The 20171-nt window shown below is 47.9% G+C and overlaps 2 protein-coding genes across 2 annotated transcripts; both read left to right on the forward strand.

The window, feature by feature from the left end:
- The first annotated feature begins 415 nt into the window (after positions 1-415).
- On the forward strand, positions 416-7795 carry LOC129650812 (keratin, type I cuticular Ha8-like). The gene is made up of 7 exons (XM_055579616.1): positions 416-844; positions 3042-3124; positions 4055-4211; positions 4518-4679; positions 4768-4890; positions 5581-5801; positions 7381-7795. Exons 1-7 carry the CDS (start codon positions 416-418, stop codon positions 7499-7501), a joined length of 1296 nt encoding a protein of 431 aa, XP_055435591.1. The 3' UTR covers positions 7502-7795.
- An 8155-nt stretch (positions 7796-15950) lies between these two features.
- On the forward strand, positions 15951-19651 carry LOC129651224 (keratin, type I microfibrillar 48 kDa, component 8C-1). Its single transcript, XM_055579923.1, has 7 exons — positions 15951-16298; positions 16496-16578; positions 16912-17068; positions 17842-18003; positions 18097-18222; positions 18394-18614; positions 19242-19651. Exons 1-7 carry the CDS (start codon positions 15951-15953, stop codon positions 19393-19395), a joined length of 1251 nt encoding a protein of 416 aa, XP_055435898.1. The 3' UTR covers positions 19396-19651.
- The last annotated feature ends 520 nt before the right edge of the window (positions 19652-20171 follow it).

A 20171-nucleotide genomic window follows, 5' to 3' on the forward strand; every position in this document is an offset into this window, starting at 1 on the left:
ACGATGGGAACATTCAGCGGCAGGAAAAGAGTATGGAAGTGAGAGCAATTTTGAGGACATTGTTGGAGGCTCTGGTTCTCCATGCCTTCACAGGGATCAGTGGACAGAGGGGTGAGAGACAAAAGCCATAGGACGTGGCAGCTCAAAAACGACCTAATTTTCCCTGTTTTCTAGGACCCTGCGGTCAGGGGAGGCTGTGTGGGTCATGGCCTCTTTCATGAGCTCATTAACTGTTTACAGGGGACAAACTCAATTGAGTAATAGCGCGGTTGTTTAAGAATCCATATACATATTCATGAGGAAAACACCAGTTTTCTTGTACCAACGCCCACGACAGGCCTATATAAGGTCTAGGGAAGAAGGGAGGTTTCAAACTCGAGCAAATCCAACCGTGGACAAAGCAAGAGTCTTGGCCATGACTTCCATCAGCTGCAGTTCTCTCCTCAGTGGGCCGCTCTCACAGGCCGGGGCCGCCCCCCTGGGCCTCTCGGCCACCCTGGCACACGCCAACCGAGTCCGAGTGGGCACAACCCCCCTCGGCCGACCCAGCCTCTGTCTGCCCCACAGCTGCAGCGCTGCCTGCCCCCTGCCGGGCACCTGCGACATTCCAGGCAACCTCAGAATCTGCGGGACCTTCGGCGAAGGCTTCTTCAACAGCCATGAGAAGGAGACCATGCAGTTCTTGAATGACCGGCTGGCCAGCTACCTGGAGAAGGTGCGCCGGCTGGAGCGGGACAACGTGGAGCTGGAGAGCCAGATCCGAGAGCTGAGCAAATGCCCTGAGTCCACCGTGTGTCCAGACTATCAGAGCCACTTCCGCATCATTGAGGAGCTGCAGCAGAAGGTGAGGTTTGTGATGCTTCCCATCAGAGGTGTGCAAACAGCAGTTCCTAGGCCAAAGTCAACCTCTTGCTTGACTTTGTAAATAAAGTTTTATTGGTATACAGCCATGCTTATTCACTGAGGTACTGTCTCTGGCTGCTTTTATGCTCCAATGGCAGAGTCCAGTAGTCGTGATAGAGATTCATGGTCTGCAAAGCCTGAAGGATTAACTGTCTGGCTCTTTTACAGAAAAAGATGACTGACCTCTGCACTAAATGTTCAGGGCCTGGATTGATGGTGGAATCAGATGTAGCTGATTTTTCTTTTTTTAATTGAAGTGTAGTTGACTTACAATGCTCTGTTAATTTCTCCTGTACAGTAAAGTGATTCAGTTATACATATGTATATATACTTTTTAATATTCTTAAAAATTTTTTTTGATGGGGATCATTTTTTAAAAGTATTGAAATGTTACAGTACTGTTTCTGTTGTTAATGTTTTGGTTTTTTGACTGCAAGGCATGTGGGATCTTAGCTTCCCCACCAGGGATTAAATCTGCACCTCCTGCAGAAATCTTAACCACAGGGCCACCAGGGTAGTCCCTATATTATTTTAAATATTCTTTTCAATTATGGTTTATCCCAGGATATTGAGTATAGTTCCCTGTGCTGTACAGTTTATCCAGTCTTTGTATAATAGTTTGCACCTGCTAACCCCAGACTTGGGGGGAAGAGAGTCTCTTGAGTGAAGGTGAATGTGAATATGTAAAGGATAAGATGCAGCATTTGATTCTCTGGGATTCTGAGTTTATGCTAACTTACAATTCTTCAATTGTAGTTGCAAAAACAGTGCAAGTTAAGTTCTGGTGCAGTTAAAGGGGTCAGGGATTTATGTTCTATGTCCTTTAAGAGTCAGTGTATTCAGCAGCATTGGTCTGTTATGTGTATCTGCTCTCCCCTTCAATTATAAATAGAATGCTTCTGTAGAACTTACTTAGTTTTGGAGACAGAAAGACAGAGAATGTCAGAATAAGGGTCATGGAGCTATGGCTAGATTCAGAGAAGAACTTTGAGGAGGTTGACCAACCAGTGGTAGAGACAACTTATTAAGACTGGATCCTACCTTAAGTGTAAGTTGGTATAGCCACTATGGAAAACAGTATGGAGATTCCCAGAAAACTAATTCTAACAGAATAGAACTATGATAATAGAATTATCATATGATCCAGTAATTCCATTCCTGGAAATACACCCAGACAAAAATATATTTCAGGATCAGAAAGATACATGCACTTTCATGTGGCACTATTTATAATATCCAAAACATGGAAACAATCTAAATGGCTATCAACAGATGAATAGATAAAGAAGATGTGGTACAAATACAAAATGGAATATTACTTAGCCATAAAAGGAATGAAATAATGTCATTCCCAGCAACATGGTTGCAACTAGAGATGATCACACTAAGTGAAGTAAGTCAGAAAAAGACAAATTCCATATCATATCACTTATATGTGGAATCTAAAATATGGCAAAATGAACCTATCTACAAAACAGAAATAGGCTCACAGACATAGAGAGCAGGCTAGGGGTTGTCAAGGGAATGGCAGGAAGGGAGAGGGATGGACTAAAAGTTTGGGGCTGGTAATGACAAACCATTACATCGAGAATGGATAAACAACAAGGTTCTAATATATAGCACAGGGAACTATATTCAATATCCTGTGATAAGCCATAATGGAAAAGAATATAACAAAGAATGTATATATATGTATAACTGAGTCACTTGCTGTATAGCAGAGACTGGCACAACATTGAGAATCAACTATACTTCAAGGAAAAAAAAGTTAAAAAAGAATGGATCTCATCTTACCTGAAACTTTCATAACCAGCCCATTGTTCTGTGGCCTAGATTCTGGCTCTTCTTGTTTATAGCAGATTAAGCCTCAGATCTGGCAAAATAATAAGTCTTAGCTATGTGTTCAGTTTGCTGCTAACTCCCACCTCTTGCTTCCTTTGGCTCTACACCTTCCCCCTTTGCCATGCACCCTCTTGCGTGTGCCTCTTCCATGCCACACCAGCATCACTCACACATTTGGGAGTTTGTGTTGTCAAGGCGATGTTGTAGATTGAACCCTGCCAATGGGTCTTCTTTTGACTGAGGCCATAGGTGACTCTGGGAATAAATGAATCCCTGAGTGTACTTTCTTTCCTCAGATCCTGTGCGTCAAATCTGAGAACAACAAGCGGGTCGTGCAAATAGACGATGCCAAACTAGCTGCAGATGACTTCAGGACCAAGTGAGTTGGGGTGGCACACTTGGGGGAGGATCCAGATGCCTACCTTGAGGTCCCAAACCAACAGTTATAGCTGACATAAACAGAGGGCATTAAGTTCAAGGTCTTGAGAAAACACCCCTGGCCTTCTGCAATTGTTTAGCCATTATAGTTTATAGTGTGATTTGAAATACTTCCTCCACTTGATTCTATGTAAGAAGACCCCGGTGAGGTGGGCAGGGCAGTGCTGGTGTCTACTTTCTGAAGACATGGGGCCCACAGCCCTGAGGGGACTTGCCAACTGGAAGTCACATGGCTGTTGAGCAGTAGAAACAGAACTCGCCCCCTCATTTCCTATCCGAGGTCATTTCATAAGAAATTCTGCTGCCTTGGTAAAAGATGTATCTCCACAATGCAGCTCCACCAATTTGTGAGCTCTAGTAAGTCCATGATAGAAATCGGGAGCCTGGAGCCATGTGGAGGTCAGAGGGTTTACATTCCCTGAGAGGGTCCAGCAGGGCAGCAGGAAGGACATTACAGTCTATTGTCTTTCTTCTGGGCACTGTGGATGCCTCACTCCCCCAGGGTGAAGGAAGCTTCTTCCCATCCTGGCGGTTTGGCTCCTAATCTGGGACAGAGTCCAGGGTCCATCTCAGTCGGGGGGCATGGAAGATGAGGGTCTACTCTGCCACTTCCCCTTTGGCCATCTGCCCTCAAGGGTGGCAGTGTCCGCGGGCCACGCTGGTATCCTCAGGACCGGCTGCTCTGCCTGGTTGTCCTAGGTGCTTAGTGTTGAATGAGTGAGAATCACCCTGCAGTTTCTATGAGCACACGACCCAGGCAATGCCAACTCATGACTGGACAGCAGAGAGAAGGCCAGCGAGTCACCCTGTGGGTTGTGTCCCATAGGCCCTCTTCTCTTTAACCCCAATCCCTGTGTCTGCCCTGGCGAAGGTTCCAGACGGAGCACTCCCTCCGCCAGCTGGTGGAAGCTGATGTCTGCGGGATGCGCAGGGCGCTGGATGACCTCACACTTGCCAAGGCTGACTTGGAGGCCCAGCTGGAGTCCCGGAAGGAGGAGCTGCTCTGCCTCAAGAAGAACCACGAGCAGGTTCTGGGGCCCTTTGGGTGGAGATGTCCTGGGGTGAATTCAGGCTTCTTCAGAGGAAGCAATGAGGCTCTTCCTCCTGCTCGGGGTAGATACCTGTGCTCTGTGGTTAAGCCTCAAAGGGGAGTTCTGGCTTTCACGGGGAGCCCGCCCACTGAATGGCTTTGGAAACTACCACACTGATGCAGACAGTGCCTCGTCCTCAGAGGAGTGCAGGGACATCACTGGAGCGAATGGGAAGTGGGAGGTGAGGCTCTGAGTGGAGGGCAGCAGGAGCCCCACCAACGGGATGTCCTCCTGTGTCCATAGGAAGTCAACACTCTGAAGTGTCAGCTGGGAGATAAGCTCAAGATTGAGCTGGACGTGGAGCCCACTGTGGATCTGGGCAGGGTGCTGGAGGAGATGCGGGGCCAGTACGAGGCCATGGTGGAGACCAACCTCCGTGACGTGGAGCAGTGGTTCCAAACTCAGGTGAGGGCGGTGCTGCAGAGCAGGAAGGGATCCGGCTGCATCTGGCCAGGGAGGTGATCGATCACTTCTCTGTGTGCTCGTGCTGCAGTCTGAAGGCATCAGCCTGCAGGCCATGTCCTGCTCAGAGGAGCTGCAGTGCTGCCAGTCGGTCCTGGAGCTTCAAGGCACAGTGAACGCCCTGGAGGTGGAGCTGCAGGCTCAGCACATGCTGGTGAGTTCCTCTGGGAGCATGGAAGACTCAGGTGGGCTCCCGCTTCTCATGCGCAGTCCCCAGGTTCAGTACATGCCTCACTTAGATATCATCCAAGGACCCAGCTTTAACCTTGACTTCTTTGCCTTTGGGCTTCCCTGATGGCTCAGTTGGTAAAGAATCCGCCTGCAATGCAGGAGACCCCAGTTTGATTCCTGGGTCGGGAAGATCCACTGGAGAAGAGAATTGGCTACCCACTCCAGTATTCTTGGGCTTCCCTTGTGGCTCAGCTGGTAAAGAATCTGCCCGCAATGTGGGAGACCTGGGTTCGATCCCTGGGTTGGGAAGATCCCCTGGAGAAGGGAAAGGCTACCCACTCCAGTATTCTGGCCTGGAGAAGTCCATGGACTATACAGTCCATGGGGGTCGCAAAGAGTTGGACACAACTGAGTGACTTTCACTTTCACTTTCTTTGCCTTTGCAAGAACTCTCTAGTGTGTGTGGATGCTGAGGAAATGAACATCCATGCAGTGAGGGAGGTTCTGCAAACATCTTCTAGGGTCTATGATGAAGGGCCACAGCATGTTGTTAGTTGTTGCTGTGAGGACTTGCTCTCTGAGCCTGATGACGGCTTGGGGTGTCATGGTCTGAAGGGGTTGAGGACAGGGTCCGTGACTTTTAACCTCTTCCCCTCTTTCTTTGGTATCACAGAAGGACTGTCTGCAGAACTCACTGTGTGAATCTGAGGCCTGCTTTGGCACTGAGCTGGCCCAGATGCAGAGCCTCATCAGCAACGTAGAGGAGCAGCTGTCTGAGATCCGGGCTGACCTGGAGCGGCAGAACCAGGAGTACCAGGTGCTGCTGGACGTCAAGGCCCAGCTGGAGTGTGAGATTGCCACATACCGGAACCTTCTGGAAAACGAGGACTGCAAGTACGTAGCCTGATGTTGTTTATATCAATATCATGTGTAAAAGCAGAGACCTCTTAGTGGGAATGAACTAAAAGGAGGGAGTGGCATTGCAGATTCTACCTCTGAGGACAGACTTGCTCCCCAGGAAGCCTGCTGCTGCTTGGACATGGAGGAAGGTGTGTAAGAATTCTGAAACTCACGCCATCCATGTTACGTTTCCAGGTGCTAGTCATTCCCACCGGGACTAACATACTGAGGCTTCAGTACATTTAGGTTTTGTTAAATTCCTTCTGGAATATCCCAGGAGCGTCACTTTCAGCATTTAAAAATATTGCATGGAGCACTGGTACCTATTCTCTCGTTTTTAGTTTCTCAATAGGACTGTGACATAGGTGGACAGATGGTGTACCCCTACGAGCAGTCAGAAACAGGATCAGGGGCTGTGTTTATAAATGCTTTGCTGTTGTTTCATCATTCAGTTGTGTCCGACTTTCTTTGACCCCATGGACTGTAGCCCACCAGGCTCCTGGGTTCTGGGTTCTGGGGTTCTCTAGGCAAGAATCCTGGAGTGGGTAGCCATTTCCTTCTCCAGGGGATCTTCCCGACTCAGGAATCAAACCTGAATCTTCTGGGCCTCCTGTGCCTGCAGGTGGATTCTTTACCGCTGAGCCACCTGGGAAGCCCCCAGGGGCTGTGTTTAAATTGAGAGGGTGGCTGGGCTTGGCCTGTTCCTGCTCCACCTGCTTTCTGCCTTTCTCTCTGCTGTGTTCCTTTCCTCATGGGAGAGAACACTGGCTTTGCACGAGGTGCTCTGAGCTCTGGCTGTAGCCTCACTGAGAACTCGGAACAGTCCCTCCCCTTTCTAGGCTTAGAGGGACCTGTATGGCCTAAGCTCCGCTTTGCTCTTCCAATTCTTTTTTAATTTATTTGGCTGCACCAGGTCTTAGTTGCAGCATGTAGGATCTTCGATCTTTGTTGTGGCACGCAGGATCTCAAACTGTGGCATGTGGGATCTGTCATTGTGGCATGAGGACTCCTAGTTGAGGCATGTGGGATCCAGTTCCCCGACCAGGGCTTGAACCCAGGCCCCCTGCACTGGGAGCATGGAGTCTCAGCTACTCAACCACAAGAGAAGTCCCCAGCTCTTCCAGTTCTAAAGTGCCTATTTATTTTGGACTTTCATGCACTTCTCATTCATTCTTGTTGTTCAGTCTCTCAGTTGTGTCCAACTCTTTGTGACCCCATGGACTGTAGCACACCAGGCCTCTCTGTCCCTCACCATCTCCTAAAGTTTGCCCAAGTTCATGTCCATTGCATGCGTGTTACCATCCAGCCATCTCATCCTCTGATCCCCTCTTCTCCTTCTATCCTCAATCTTTCCCAGCAGCAGGGACTTCTCCAATGGTCAGCTGTTTGCATCAGGTGACCAAAATACTGGAGTTTCAGATTCAGCATCAGTCCTTCCAATGAGTATTCAGGGTTGATTTCCCTTAAGATTGACTGGTTTGATCTCCTTGCTGTCCAAGGGACTCTCAGGAGTCTTCCCCAGCACCACAATTCATGCCAATATTTAAACACTTTTTTTTTTCTCTCTCTACAGGCTCCCCTGCAACCCCTGTGCAACCCCAGTCTCCAGCACCTGTGTGGGTTCTTCAGCCTGTACCTCCTGCTCTCCCTGCCTTTCTGGGCCTGCTGGGTCCTGCTCATCACCTCAATGCTGAATTACTCCTCACCTGGAGGAGCCAGAAAATGGCAAACGCCTGTAGTCCCTTGGCTCCATCCCCCAGGCCTGCCACCCCAGGCCTTTCTGCTCCAGTCAGCCTATGGGGAGACTGAAGGCAGGAAGAACTTCTCTACTGATGGGCTTTCTGGTCCAGCCTCTCAGCCCTGGCCCTTGGATTTGTCCTTCCTCCTTTCAGAGTGTCCTGACTGCTCTACTGTCTCTCTTCTGCTGCCTCCTGGTCTTTCAGACCTTGCTTTTAATTTGCTAATAAACTTCATTTCTGCAGCATAAAGCCCAGTGCCTGCGGGTCTGTTCCTTCATCCCACGCTGAGTGATGCTGCGGAGCTCCCTGAGCCAGTCATTCATGTAGAAGCAGAGATTGTGGTTTACTCACAGGGTGGTTCTGGGAGAGGGCAAAGCCAGTGAGGACTGTGGCTAAAATATGAAAGTTCAGCAAAATGGCACAGGGGAGAAATACCTAGCTTTTGACCTGATCAAGCCTGATCACAGAGCCAAATTGCAGAGCTTTAAACATACAGACTAAATAACACCCCCCGCCAGCACCTTTTTATCTGGGTGAAGCCAGCTGGTCCTTGAGCAAAGGAAAAACTCAGATCAGAACTTCTGCTGGCCCCTCCAGAATACTTTCCTTGAAGTAAGTTTTCATGATCACATGCTCATTATGAGCAAGGCATCGTCCTGGGGCTTTATAAACACTGGGACATAGGGTCCCACAAAAACCCTGCAAAGAGGGAGTGGCTGTTACCATTTTTAGTGGGGGGGCTGAATTAAGGCTTGAAGCCCAGTTTCTTTGAACTATATCCAAAGTCCATACTTTGGAAGCTTTGAAGAGGCAAAAATTAAACATGAGAAAATTTAGGACAGTAGTTCTAAAATTGTGGTCCTCCAACCAGTAATACCAGCATCATATGAGAACTCGGTGGAAATGCATCTTCTTGGGCCCCACCCCCAGGCTTTCTGAGTAAGCAGTCTGTTTCATTGAGCCTTCCAGGTGATTCTATGCATAATCAGGTTTAAGAACCACTGTTAGGGGGTTTATTTGGGAAGTGAGATCACTGCAGAAGGGATGGGCCTTACTCTCCTGATCTCATGGATGAGGAACTCTTGGTCCCACTGAGCTAGTGGTGAACATGTTAAGTAAACAATGGTAATTGCTGAGCTGATCACTATATCAATCTGCTGCTGCTGCTGCGAAGTCACTTCAGTTGTGTCCGACTCTGTGTGACCCCATAGACGGCAGCCCACCAGGCTCCCCCGTCCCTGGGATTCTCCAGAACTGTCTTCTGGTTCCAAGACACATGAACCAGACTCCATATTTCGGCAGTGATGGCTAAAAAGAGCATGTCTCCAGAAAGCAGCATCAGAACTGGCCAAGTAGTAAGTAGTGAGTTCCCCATAACTGGAAGCATTCAAAGAGGGCTTTTATAACCACGTGGTGAAGACACTGAGGAAGTCACTCAGGTATCTGACTGGAGCTGGATAAGACGGTTGTAGAGGGTCTTCTAGCCCCTCAAATTGATGACTTTCTGCTTTCTAGGTCTTATTAATCAGTGAAACTACAAGCAGAGCCAATGCACTGAATCCAGCAGCTGGCTCTTGTCTTCCCTCTCTACTCCTTGAACTCTCTGAATCAGAGTAGCTTGCTGAGAAATTTACAAGTCTAGCCCATCCTCTGCAGGAGTGACCACAGTCCCAAGTCTCAGGGATCTCCATGGTTTTAAGTCAGAACCTGGCTGCTGTGCCTCCAACTGCTCTCAAGCCTGGAAACCTACCTGTTGGCCACTGTCTCTGCAGACAGGACTGATTTGCTTGGGAGCCATCAGGACTTGCTTCGTAGGAAGCTCTGGAAGGTCAGAGGCTGTTCACCCTTCCCTCTCCTCCCCTCCCCTGTGCCTCTGCTCTTTTCCCAAGTGTAGAGCTGTGTGGGCACAGGTGATGCATCCCTGAGTCACATATCCAAGAGTGGGTCCCAATAAGAAAGAGCAATCTCAATCAGTCTTAATTTAGCTCCCCAGCCCAAACACCTTTGCTTCTTCCTTTGTACTTATATAGCTCCTTTCATCCAACAAGTTCAAAGCCATTTAACAAAATAAAGCCACTTACTCTCGCACCATGAGAGAGGAGGGAAGCATTGTTCTTCCCATGTAAGGAGATGGAGAGGAGGTGAGTCATTCAGTGGTGGAGGGATTCTTCTGGTGACATGAAATGAGTCAGTGGGGCCTCAAGGTGACTGACCTGTGTTTCTTAAGTTCATATACAATGCCTTGTCATCTATAATTAAAATATTAGCTTTGATGAGACATTGTGCGTGTGTGTGTGTGTGTGTGTGTATGTGTGAATGTGTGAAGTGGTTTGGGAAGAAATGCTGGGTAAAGGAGATAATTATGCTTGGGAAGGTGTGAAGAGCTTCCCTGGAAACCAAACAATCCATTATTACCATCATCGCTACCATCACCTCCACCACAATTATCTTTTTCATCATCATCACCATCATCACCATCGCTACCATCATCACCGTCATTACGTATCTTCATCATTATCATCATCACTGATGCTTACACTCTCTGAGCTCTTACTAATTAGCCAGGCACCAATTTAAGTTAGGGATAAGTTTACATACATACACTCATTTAACGCTAGAGCAATCCTATGAAGCCAATATTATTGTTATCCCCATTTTGCAGATGAGGAACCAAAGCTCAGAAAGGCTAAATAACAGCTGAAAGCCTAAATAACAGAAAGGCTAAAGGCCCAAGGACACACAGCTACTCAGTGGGGAAGCCAGGGTTCAGATCCGGGTAGTCTGCCTCCAGCAACTGTTCTTCCAACCACTGTGCTGTACAGAGGCCAAGTCTCAGTTTGTGTCAGCAGAACATCAGAACCGTAATCGCACCAATGTTTTGATTTGTTTTCCTTGAAGGGAATAAGACAGTGTTTATGCTTGAGAATTCTTTCATATCTGAGAACTTATGCCATAAAATGAAAATAGCATGAGGAACCTGGCGATTTTGATGGTGGGAAATCATCAAAGAAGGCTAGTCATTCTCCGCCATTACTAGGACCACTTTGTCCATTGAGGTGGAGAAGGAGAAGAGAAATAGAATCCTGTATGTATGTTCATCATTTTACCATTTACAAAGTGCTTTCATATCTGTTATCCAACTGGAGCCCCCACCCCCAAACCCTGAGAGAGACAGAACAGGTTCCACAATCTGCATTTTGCAGTGGAAGAAGTTCAAAGTTAGGGACGCACTCAAGTCCAAGTCTTCTCCTTCCTGGTGCATTACCTTGAACCAAACTGCCAAGCATTTTACTGAGATACCTCTGGATAAAACTTTAGATTTAGACACTCTCCAAGGCTGGGGGGATGGTTAGATGGTTGGATGGCATCACTGGCTCAATGGACTTGAGTTTGAGCAAGCTCCAGGAGATGGTGAAGGCCAGGGAAGCCTGGTGTGCTGCAGCCCATGGGGTCACAAAGAGTCGGATATGACTGAGTGACTGAACAACAGCAATAAGTCTGGGGGGAGATGGCTGAGATGCATTTTGCAGGGCCTGGGAATCCCCCAAAGGATAATCTTCCCAGTGCATCCTCTCACCCTGCAATGTCCTCCCTGCCCACCACATTGCAGGCTGAGTCTCCTGGTCTCCTTCAGCTGAGGCTCCCCCTTTAGGCTAGTTTTTGTACCCACACTTCTCTTGCCTTCCTTCCCCTTTCCTCCCCCAGCTTGTCAGACATCCTAAACATGTGGTTTGTTCATTCACATTAGCTTCAAGGCCCTCTGCCAAGAGGCCTCCACCACCAGTATCTCTCTCTGATTCTGAGGGTGGCCACTGTGTCCACCTACCAGCAGGGTCACTCATCACCTCCATTTCTCCCTGCCAATATTGTTCCCTTTTCTAGAAAGAGGAATCTCTTACACTTGCTTGACTCAGCATTGCCTCTTTTCTATCTTCTGTCCCACTCCCCATCCCTTGAAGCCTCTTTCACCTGCTTTGAAACTCATGTCAATGACCACAGATCCTACAGGGATGCTTCAGAACCACCAAGAAATGAGAACTGATATTAAAATAAAATAACTCATTACCAGGCTTGGTTGAAGAAAAGATTCTTAAAGGGATTAGGGATTAGTGAGATCGGTTGTTTGAAGCCAAGCTCTGAGTCACCTAGAGGGCAGAGTCACCAATGAATCTCCTTTAGGGGGCAAGGAGATAATCTGAAATGGCTGCATCCTTCACCTCTTGGCTGAGAATCATGAACTGGGTTGAAATGGCCCAGGAACAAGTGTGGGAAAAGAGAGAGGAGGAAGGAAGGAATTGTTTTTTTTTTGGAGAGGAGGTGAAGGGCTCAATTATATTACCATACATTAGAGTTAGTTATAGGCTTGACTGCCTGCTCAGTGAGACTGAGACCACATCATTTGCCTGTCCCTAACAAGTATCCCCTCCCCACCCACCCTGGCCCTCAACCCCCCATCCCACAGTCCTGGGACTATGCCAGGCACCTGGAAGAAATTCAAAAAGTGATTACTGCCCTTAATGTCATATATATAGTCTTCTAAATCCATTAAATACAAATAAATTTCCAAATGTCTGTATACCTTTAAAATATCTCCTCTCCTCATCTTGTCATTTCTCATATACCTGGGGGACCCATGTTAGTTTGAGTTGTTCATAAAAAGATAATCTGCTATAGGAACTGTGATTATTCGGTTTCAATTTCATCCCATGCCCAGCATGGAGAAGCTGCTCTTTAAATGTGCTTTGAAAAAACTTAACTAAGTAAAATTGTGGGTTTGATAGTCCTGGACTGCTCAGTTTCTCTCTGAGTGAATAAACTCTGCAAGTACTTCAATTAGGAGATCAAGAGAGTACATGAAGTCTACTCCTAATCTGTGTGAGGCCATGGAGACCTTATAATCTTGGAGTCCCATGAAATTGTTAGTTGCTCAGTCATATCCAACTCTTTGCAACCCCATGGACTGTAGCCCATCAGGCTGTCCACGGAATTCTCCAGGAAAAAATACTGAAGTGGGTAGCAACTCCCTTCTCCAGGGTATCTTCCTAGTCCAGGGATCAAACCCAGGTCTCCTGCATTGCAGGCAGATTCTTTACTGTCTGATCTACCAGGGAAGCCCCTGGAGTCCCATCTTTCCCATTAATTCAAGAAGTAAATTCACATAAGCCTATTGACATTTTGAAAGCATTGCAAGAAAGAAGCTAGATTTAAAAGGGATGGTAGCATTATTGTTTACTTACCAGCTCTTCTGTCCACTGTCTCTCTCCTGAATTCTTATGCCATTTCACCTTCTGCAGGGAAAAAAGGAATCTCCAGGAGAAGCCAGCAGGTAACAGGTGTAACCTGTTCTTTGCTGCATCTTTGTGGTTGCTGATTGACTGTGCCTTGAAGATGTACAGGTGTGACTACCCTAGCTCCTTTCTTCCTTTCTCTTCTACACACTCCTATCATTCAGAAACAGGTAGCACGGCCCCTTTTGACATTTTGCAGCCTGGATGTAGACAACAGTGCATTTCTTAGCCACAAACAAATCTCATACTGGATCATGGAGTTGATGCTCTGGTCTGGACATCTTGGAACAATGTCACTTCTGTCTGAGGCCTCAGAAACTATAGTCCCATGTCTGTAGATCTCTTCTGAGTCTCCATTTACATCTCTCAGGATACTCATCAGGGTGGACCACTCTTCTGTACCTTCATTTAGGTTGTCTTGGTTACTTCTCATCTTTCCATCCTCCAGGTTCCCTCACTTGAAGATGGGCTAGCTTCGTCTGATCAACATTACCCGTTGTGGTTCAGAGGATTCCTTCCAGGTTCCCTCCTTGCCTCTTCTTTGCATTCTTATCTTTCTTATTAAACACATCTCTCCCTGCTTCCCTCTTTTCCCATTTCTTGGCTCTTTCGCATTGTATGCAAGATATGTCTGCTTTTTTGTCCCAATCCTTGAATCTTCTCATACTTAGAACCTAAACATTCTCCTTTGTGTAAAGCCTCCATGATGCTACACTGGCCAATCAGTAGATAAGACCACAGAGCATGAAGGATGCTGCTGGCATTTAGTCTGAGCTCCCTAGGTGGGGAAGAAGGCAGGACTGTGATGCCTTGCTGGAAAGCCAGTGCTTTAAAGCAGGCTGACAAGAGTTGGGAAGCAGGCTTGTGCTGTTCCCTAGGAGCAAATGCCCATCAGTCTGATTCACAGGGCTTTCCATTTGTCCCAAGCCTGGATGAGTGAGACAGGAGCTCCTGGCCTTGAGTCTTTCCTCTGGGAAGCCTCAGTGATGCTTGCCTTAGGACCCACCTATTTCTCCCCTTTTAATTGCTTTGGAGGAAAACAAAGAGATTTTGATTTTATTATAAGTCTGGAGCTTTTGGTCAATGGCGTTATAGTAAGTGGCGATAATGGCCTTGGAGAGGGTAGATGAAGGACCTTTCATCTGAAACAAAGCGGAGTGCTGCGTGAGTACCATCATGAAAGCTTGCTGGGGGGAAGGACTTCAATAAGCTGTCAATAAAACTGCCTCTGGAGGGCAGCCAAAACCACAGCAGAGGCTGGGGTGCTGCTCCCCAAGGGGCAGGTGGTACCTGGTGGTGCAATGTTTATATGTTCAGAACTTTGGTCACCCCTTCCTCAGACCTTCTAGTGCCTTCAGTGATTTCAAGATTGTCTTGCAAAATCCCCTTTAGCCGTGTCTCCTCATTTTCTCTCCTGGGTACCCAGGTCCTTGGATTCAATGACATGACCATGGAGCCCCCTCCCTTGGCATCTTTCAACCTCTGATTCTTAAACCAGGTAGCAGGTAACCCAGTAAGGCTGATGGTGGGAGCCTGGGACAGGGTACGATGCATCTTCCTGGTGTGACAATTATACTTGGAGAATTGGGCAAAACGTTAAAAATTCTAACTGGAAATTTAAAAACATTTTCTGTTAAACCCAACACGCACTTTTCATGCTTGAGGGGGCTCCTTTGGACTATCTCCTAGACTTACCACTCACTCTATTCTAACACGATGGCTAGATACCTCACTGGAAAAGTTTTGCAAGCCTAGCCGTATTCCTTTCTCACATCCGCCTCCAGAGACTTCTTTAATTTTAATGCATTTATATGGATTTCTCAGCTTGCATTTTCTCAGCCTTCTTTCTAAATGATCTCTTCTTCCAGAATCTTCCTTGTTCTCATTCTCAAACTAATTATCAAAGCCTCTATCTTTAAAATCCCTCTACAGTCCTTTTTTCTTTTGCCACACCTCGAAGCATATAGGATTTTAGTTCCCTGACCACGGATTGAACCCATGGCCCCTGCAATGGAAATGTGGTGTCTTAACCACTGGACCACCAGGGGAGTCCCTTCTCTACAAACCTTTTTAAATTTAATTTTTTTAATTAATTAAAATTTATTACGTAAAAAATTTTTTTAATTGGAGGAAAATTGCTTTATGATGTTATATCAGTTTCTGCTGTACAGCAAAGTGAATCAGTTATTCACATACATATATCTGGGTTTCCCCAGTGGCTCAGCTGTAAAGAATCTGCCTGCAATGTGGGAGACCCGGGTTTGATCCCTGGTTGGGAAGATCCCCTGAAGGAGGGCAAGGCTATCCACTCCAGTATTCTTGCCAGGTGAATCCCATGGACAGAGGAGCCTGGTAGGCTACAGTCCTTTGGGTTACAAAGAGGTGGACACTACTGAAGTGATTGAGCATGCCTGCACACATACATATGTCCACTCTTTTTTAGATTCTTTTCCTTTTACAGTCCTTTTGAGTGAGAGACAGGTGGCATTACACAAATAGATGTCCATCCTTCTTGGCTGTGGCCTGAGTCGATTCTTATCCACCTCGTGTCTTCTAAGGCTTGGATTCTACATCATTGAAGGATTCTGTATCATTGAAGGATTCTGTCTCAAAGCAGATGGAAAGGGAACACACTTCTAACTTAATGCAACTTGTTCCTTGATTCAATCCTAGTCCCTCCCTGGAAATGCCAGGTGGGCCAGGAGGTGAATTTGATCATGGTTTTACCAGATCACGTAACACAAAAGAATGTCATTGGATGGACTAACTCCCAATTAACAAGGGCAGATCCTCGGGCTAGACCGCGTGGCTTCTTTGAAGGTCTACCGCAGGACAATGGTTTCATGGGTGCACAGCATGAAGAGTAGTCCTGACTTAACAAGAAGCCAAGTAAAAAAATTTATGGCACAAGGGACTCTTCTGAGGAAGGCCTATAACAGATTGAAGGGAAGGGCATTTGAAGAGCAGTGAAAAAATAAAAAGAAAAAAGACATTACATACTGTGTCCACACCCTCTGGGGATGGGGTATAAATGCTCTACAGAGGCAGAAGGCTCACAAGCTCCTTGGAGAACTTGGACTCTGTGTTCAGTCAGGCACCTCACTCCCTCCAGCACCATGTCTTACAACTTCTGCCTGCCCAACCTGAGCTTCCGCTCCAGTTGCTCCTCCAGGCCCTGCGTGCCCCCCAGCTGCTGTGGTACCACCCTGCCCGGGGCCTGCAACATCCCCGCCAATGTGGGCAGCTGCAACTGGTTCTGTGAGGGCTCCTTCAATGGCAACGAGAAGGAGACCATGCAGTTCCTGAATGACCGGCTGGCCAGCTACCTGGAGAAGGTGCGGCAGCTGGAGCGGGACAATGCGGAGCTGGAGAGCCGCATCCTGGAGAGGAGCCAGCAGCAGGAGCCCCTCGTGTGCCCCAACTACCAGTCCTACTTCCGGACCATCGAGGAGCTCCAGCAGAAGGTGAGGGGCCTTGCTGTCCTCTCTAAGCAGGGGGAGTATCCCAGGATTCTCAATCTGGGGGAGAGAACTGTGTTTCTTGCATCTAGGCCATCTTGATTCCTCCTTTTACCTTCAAAGTGGCGTTTTAAGCATTTTTAAAGAAGTTAATGATTTCATAGTTATTTTCAGTCCGGACCCAGAAATCTCTCATTCCCCAGATCCTGTGTGCCAAGTCAGAGAATGCCAGACTGGTGGTGCAGATCGATAATGCCAAGCTGGCTGCAGATGACTTCAGGACCAAGTAAGTGGTTCAGATTTCGCATGGGTGCCCGCTCCTTTTGTTCAGTGAAAGAAGAGGGTTTTCCATGGCTGACTGAGCAGCAGTCAACCATCAATCATGAAGGATTCTGCAGAGGATTGAGGGGACCAAAAAAAGGAGTCACAAAAGTAGATGAGAACTCAAGTCAATTTTGGGATTAATATTGGGTCTTGACTGAGCCTCTAGCACCCTGCCTTTGTCTCCTGGGTCTACTCACTGCCAAAGGGGGAAGGCAAGGTGATTGGGGTTATCCAAGATCATTCCTGTGAGTCTTCAGGGTCTGCCAGTTACTGCTCTGACCCTCTCCTTGTGCAGGTATGAGACGGAGCTGGGTTTGCGGCAGCTGGTGGAGTCAGACATCAACGGCCTGCGTAGGATCCTGGATGAACTGACCCTGTGCAAGTCCGACCTGGAGGCCCAGGTGGAGTCCCTGAAGGAGGAGCTGATCTGCCTCAAGAGCAACCATGAGGAGGTGAGACCAGAGATGAGAAATGAAGAAATCTGACAGCCTCAGGCCTAGGGTGGCTTTAGTGACTTGGGGTGGTAGAATCAGGGATAAGAATCTTTCAGATTTCTCTAAAACACCAAACCTTCATGATGAAAGAAAACATTGTGAGATGAAACCTATCCATGTTCCCAGATAAGCTGTATCTTTCACTCAAAATTGGGGCATCACTTTTGTTTCCCAGGGTACCTCCCTGGGCTTGTGATTGGCTGCTGATTTGTAGAAGTCCTAGCACTGCCCTAATCATGCCGTTCGAAGCCATCTCTCTTCCCCAAAGCCAAAATATCAGTCTTGGTGAATCAACATCTCTATTCTTTAAAAGTCTTGATGAAAAATGATCCAGGGTTCCTTCTCTCTCCTGGGAGGGGTCATGACAATATCTTACTTGATGACAAGAATGGTTTGATACACAATCTGAAATTATACAGCCAATTCTTTTTATTTATGGGGTTATCTGCAGCCAGTCTACAACCTGGGAAATTTGGGCATTTATACATCCTTGAATAGCCCCAAGCAAACCCCTGGAAAAATTTTTTTTAATCCAAGGATCATGACACAGTCATGGTGGGAAGGAGTTGAACACATGGAACACAGACCACTTTACCTTCTGCTGTCATAGCTATTTAACTAGAAGTTCCTTTTCCAAGTAAATAGATGAATAGGATGTCAACAAGCAGTGCCATTTCTTAGGTTCCACTCTTCATTGAGGATAGTCACTCTTGCATTTTATGCATCCACAGGAAGTCAACACCCTGCGGAGCCAGCTGGGAGATCGCCTCAACGTGGAGGTGGACGCCGCCCCGACTGTGGACCTCAACCGTGTGCTCAATGAGACCAGGGCTCAGTATGAGGCCTTGGTGGAGACCAACCGCAGGGACGTGGAGGAATGGTACATCAGGCAGGTGTGTACATGAGCACTTGGTGTCTCAGGACCCTCAGCCCCTTGGGCCCTTCAGGTGGGGTCTGATCCTGCCTTCTGCATTTTGGTGTTTCAGACTGAGGAGCTGAACAAGCAGGTGGTGTCCAGCTCAGAGCAGCTGCAGTCCTACCAGGCGGAGATCATCGAGCTGAGACGCACGGTCAATGCCCTGGAGGTGGAGCTTCAGGCCCAGCACAACCTGGTGGGTATTGATGAGACTCCTGGTGAGGAGGTGAGGTTGGGGAGTCAGGGACACTGGGATGCCCTCCGGACCACCCTCTCCTGAACTCTTGGAGCTTGTGACTTGTTTGGAAGCAATGGAGAAGCCCCTGAAGGAGCAGCTCTGTGACTTTCCTCCCCTTCCCTCTGACAGAGAGATTCCCTGGAGAACACCCTGACGGAGACAGAAGCCCGATACAGCTCCCAGCTGGCCCAGGTGCAAGGCCTGATCGGCAATGTGGAGTCACAGCTGGCGGAGATCAGGAGTGACCTGGAGCGGCAGAACCAGGAGTACCAGGTGCTGCTGGACGTGCGGGCCCGGCTGGAGTGTGAGATCAACACGTACCGGGGGCTGCTGGACAGCGAGGACTGCAAGTGAGTACTGAGCAGGTGTTTGGTGAAGCCTTGTGCACATAGGCGTACTTCTTAGTTGGACTCCAGGCAAAGACTGCATACCTTGGAGAGGAAATTATGCCTTCACTCCAGACATGCTCAAACAGAGCACAGAAAGCAATGTGGTTAACATGAAAAAATAAAGTGGCACGAATTGCTTGAGGGACAAACTGAAAGGGTACAGCCAACTCTGCAGTCTACTGTGATGATATTGATATGCGATCAATGACATTTCTTACATGTTGTAATACCATACTGTGTAGAGGGTACATTTCCACATGCTAGAGTTACCATGAGGTCGACAGGATCAGTATTCTCATCATTCTGTGGGTGAAGGGACTGGGGCTTGAAGAAGTTTAGTGACTTATCCAAGGTCACCAGTTAGGAATGGACAGTGCTGGGAGCTGAGACCAGAGTTTCTGTCTCTGTCCAGCACTTTTGATAGCATATGACAGGGAGACCATTAGCATTGATAGTGAGCTTTGTATCAGGTGAGCCTGTGACCTTCTCTGTTATAGGTCAGGTCAAGTCCCAATGGGCAGTCCACTCTTGGGGTCTCTCTGGTTACATCACAAGGCTCCCTCAATTTATATCTTTCCCTTTCTCCAGGCTGCCCTGCAATCCCTGTGCCACGACGAATGCCTGCGGCAAGACCATCACACCCTGCATCTCCAGTCCCTGTACCCCCTGTGCTCCTGCTGCCCCCTGCACGCCCTGTGTCTCCCGCTCCCGCTGTGGGCCTTGCAACTCCTATGTGCGCTAGAGTCCAGTGGTTGCCCGAGGAACAAGGAGACAGGGCCCAGGGTTCTGGAGCTGTGACTTGGCCCTGGTTCTTTCCAACAAATGGGTTAGAAAATACAATGTGCATGCCTGGAGCTGCCCCGGGGGTGGAATCCAGAAGCTCACCCGACCTCCTCAAGATGATCCCTGCCCACACTTTCCTTCCCTGGGGACTGTTTCTTCTTGGCTTGCCCAGAGAGCCTGCCCACGTGTCAGCAACCCTCCCTTGTAACCTTCTAATAAACTCAGTTTCCTTGGCAAAGTACACGCCTTTCTCATTGGTATTCATTTGTCTCACCACGCCTGTTGCTTGAGCATTCTATAAAAGGCCATTTGAAAGCAGAGCCTTACATATAATGGCTTGAGTCTTGAATAGGAAAGCTGCTCCAGGCCTGGTGGGCAGACAGCTGGTCCCGTGGGTGAGTGGGGGTGGGCAGGAAAGAGGGCAGGACAACTGCAGTGTGGCTCCATCTCCCCCCAGCCATTCTTGGGTTTACTCCCTCACCCCTCTTGACCAGGATATCTCCTAGAGTTGATTGTATCTGAAACTAAAATGAAGAGGCATGAGCTGGGGGCTGGAAAGAGGCTATGAAAAGCTCATCTTTTCTAAGCTGGAAGTTTTATTTATTTTTTCAGTTCAGTTCAGTTGCTCAGTCATGTCCAACTCTTTGTGACCCCATGAATCGCAGAATGCCAGGCCTCCCTGTCCATCACCAACTCCCGGAGTTCACTCAAACTCACGTCCATTGAGTCAGTGAT

This window comes from Bubalus kerabau, chromosome 4 (genome assembly GCF_029407905.1).
Source record: "Bubalus kerabau isolate K-KA32 ecotype Philippines breed swamp buffalo chromosome 4, PCC_UOA_SB_1v2, whole genome shotgun sequence".
Taxonomy (NCBI): Eukaryota; Metazoa; Chordata; class Mammalia; order Artiodactyla; family Bovidae; genus Bubalus; species Bubalus kerabau.

What these genes read in the sequence shown, in the direction of transcription:
- LOC129650812 (XM_055579616.1), top strand. Translation starts at nt 416, where the DNA reads ATGACTTCCATCAGCTGCAGTTCTCTCCTCAGTGGGCCGCTCTCACAG. An exon ending in TTGAGGAGCTGCAGCAGAAG is followed by an intron (nt 845 to 3,041) that starts GTGAGGTTTGTG and finishes TTCTTTCCTCAG; the next exon opens with ATCCTGTGCGTCAAATCTGA. An exon ending in GCAGATGACTTCAGGACCAA is followed by an intron (nt 3,125 to 4,054) that starts GTGAGTTGGGGT and finishes GCCCTGGCGAAG; the next exon opens with GTTCCAGACGGAGCACTCCC.
- LOC129651224 (XM_055579923.1), top strand. Translation starts at nt 15,951, where the DNA reads ATGTCTTACAACTTCTGCCTGCCCAACCTGAGCTTCCGCTCCAGTTGC. An exon ending in TCGAGGAGCTCCAGCAGAAG is followed by an intron (nt 16,299 to 16,495) that starts GTGAGGGGCCTT and finishes CTCATTCCCCAG; the next exon opens with ATCCTGTGTGCCAAGTCAGA. An exon ending in GCAGATGACTTCAGGACCAA is followed by an intron (nt 16,579 to 16,911) that starts GTAAGTGGTTCA and finishes CTCCTTGTGCAG; the next exon opens with GTATGAGACGGAGCTGGGTT.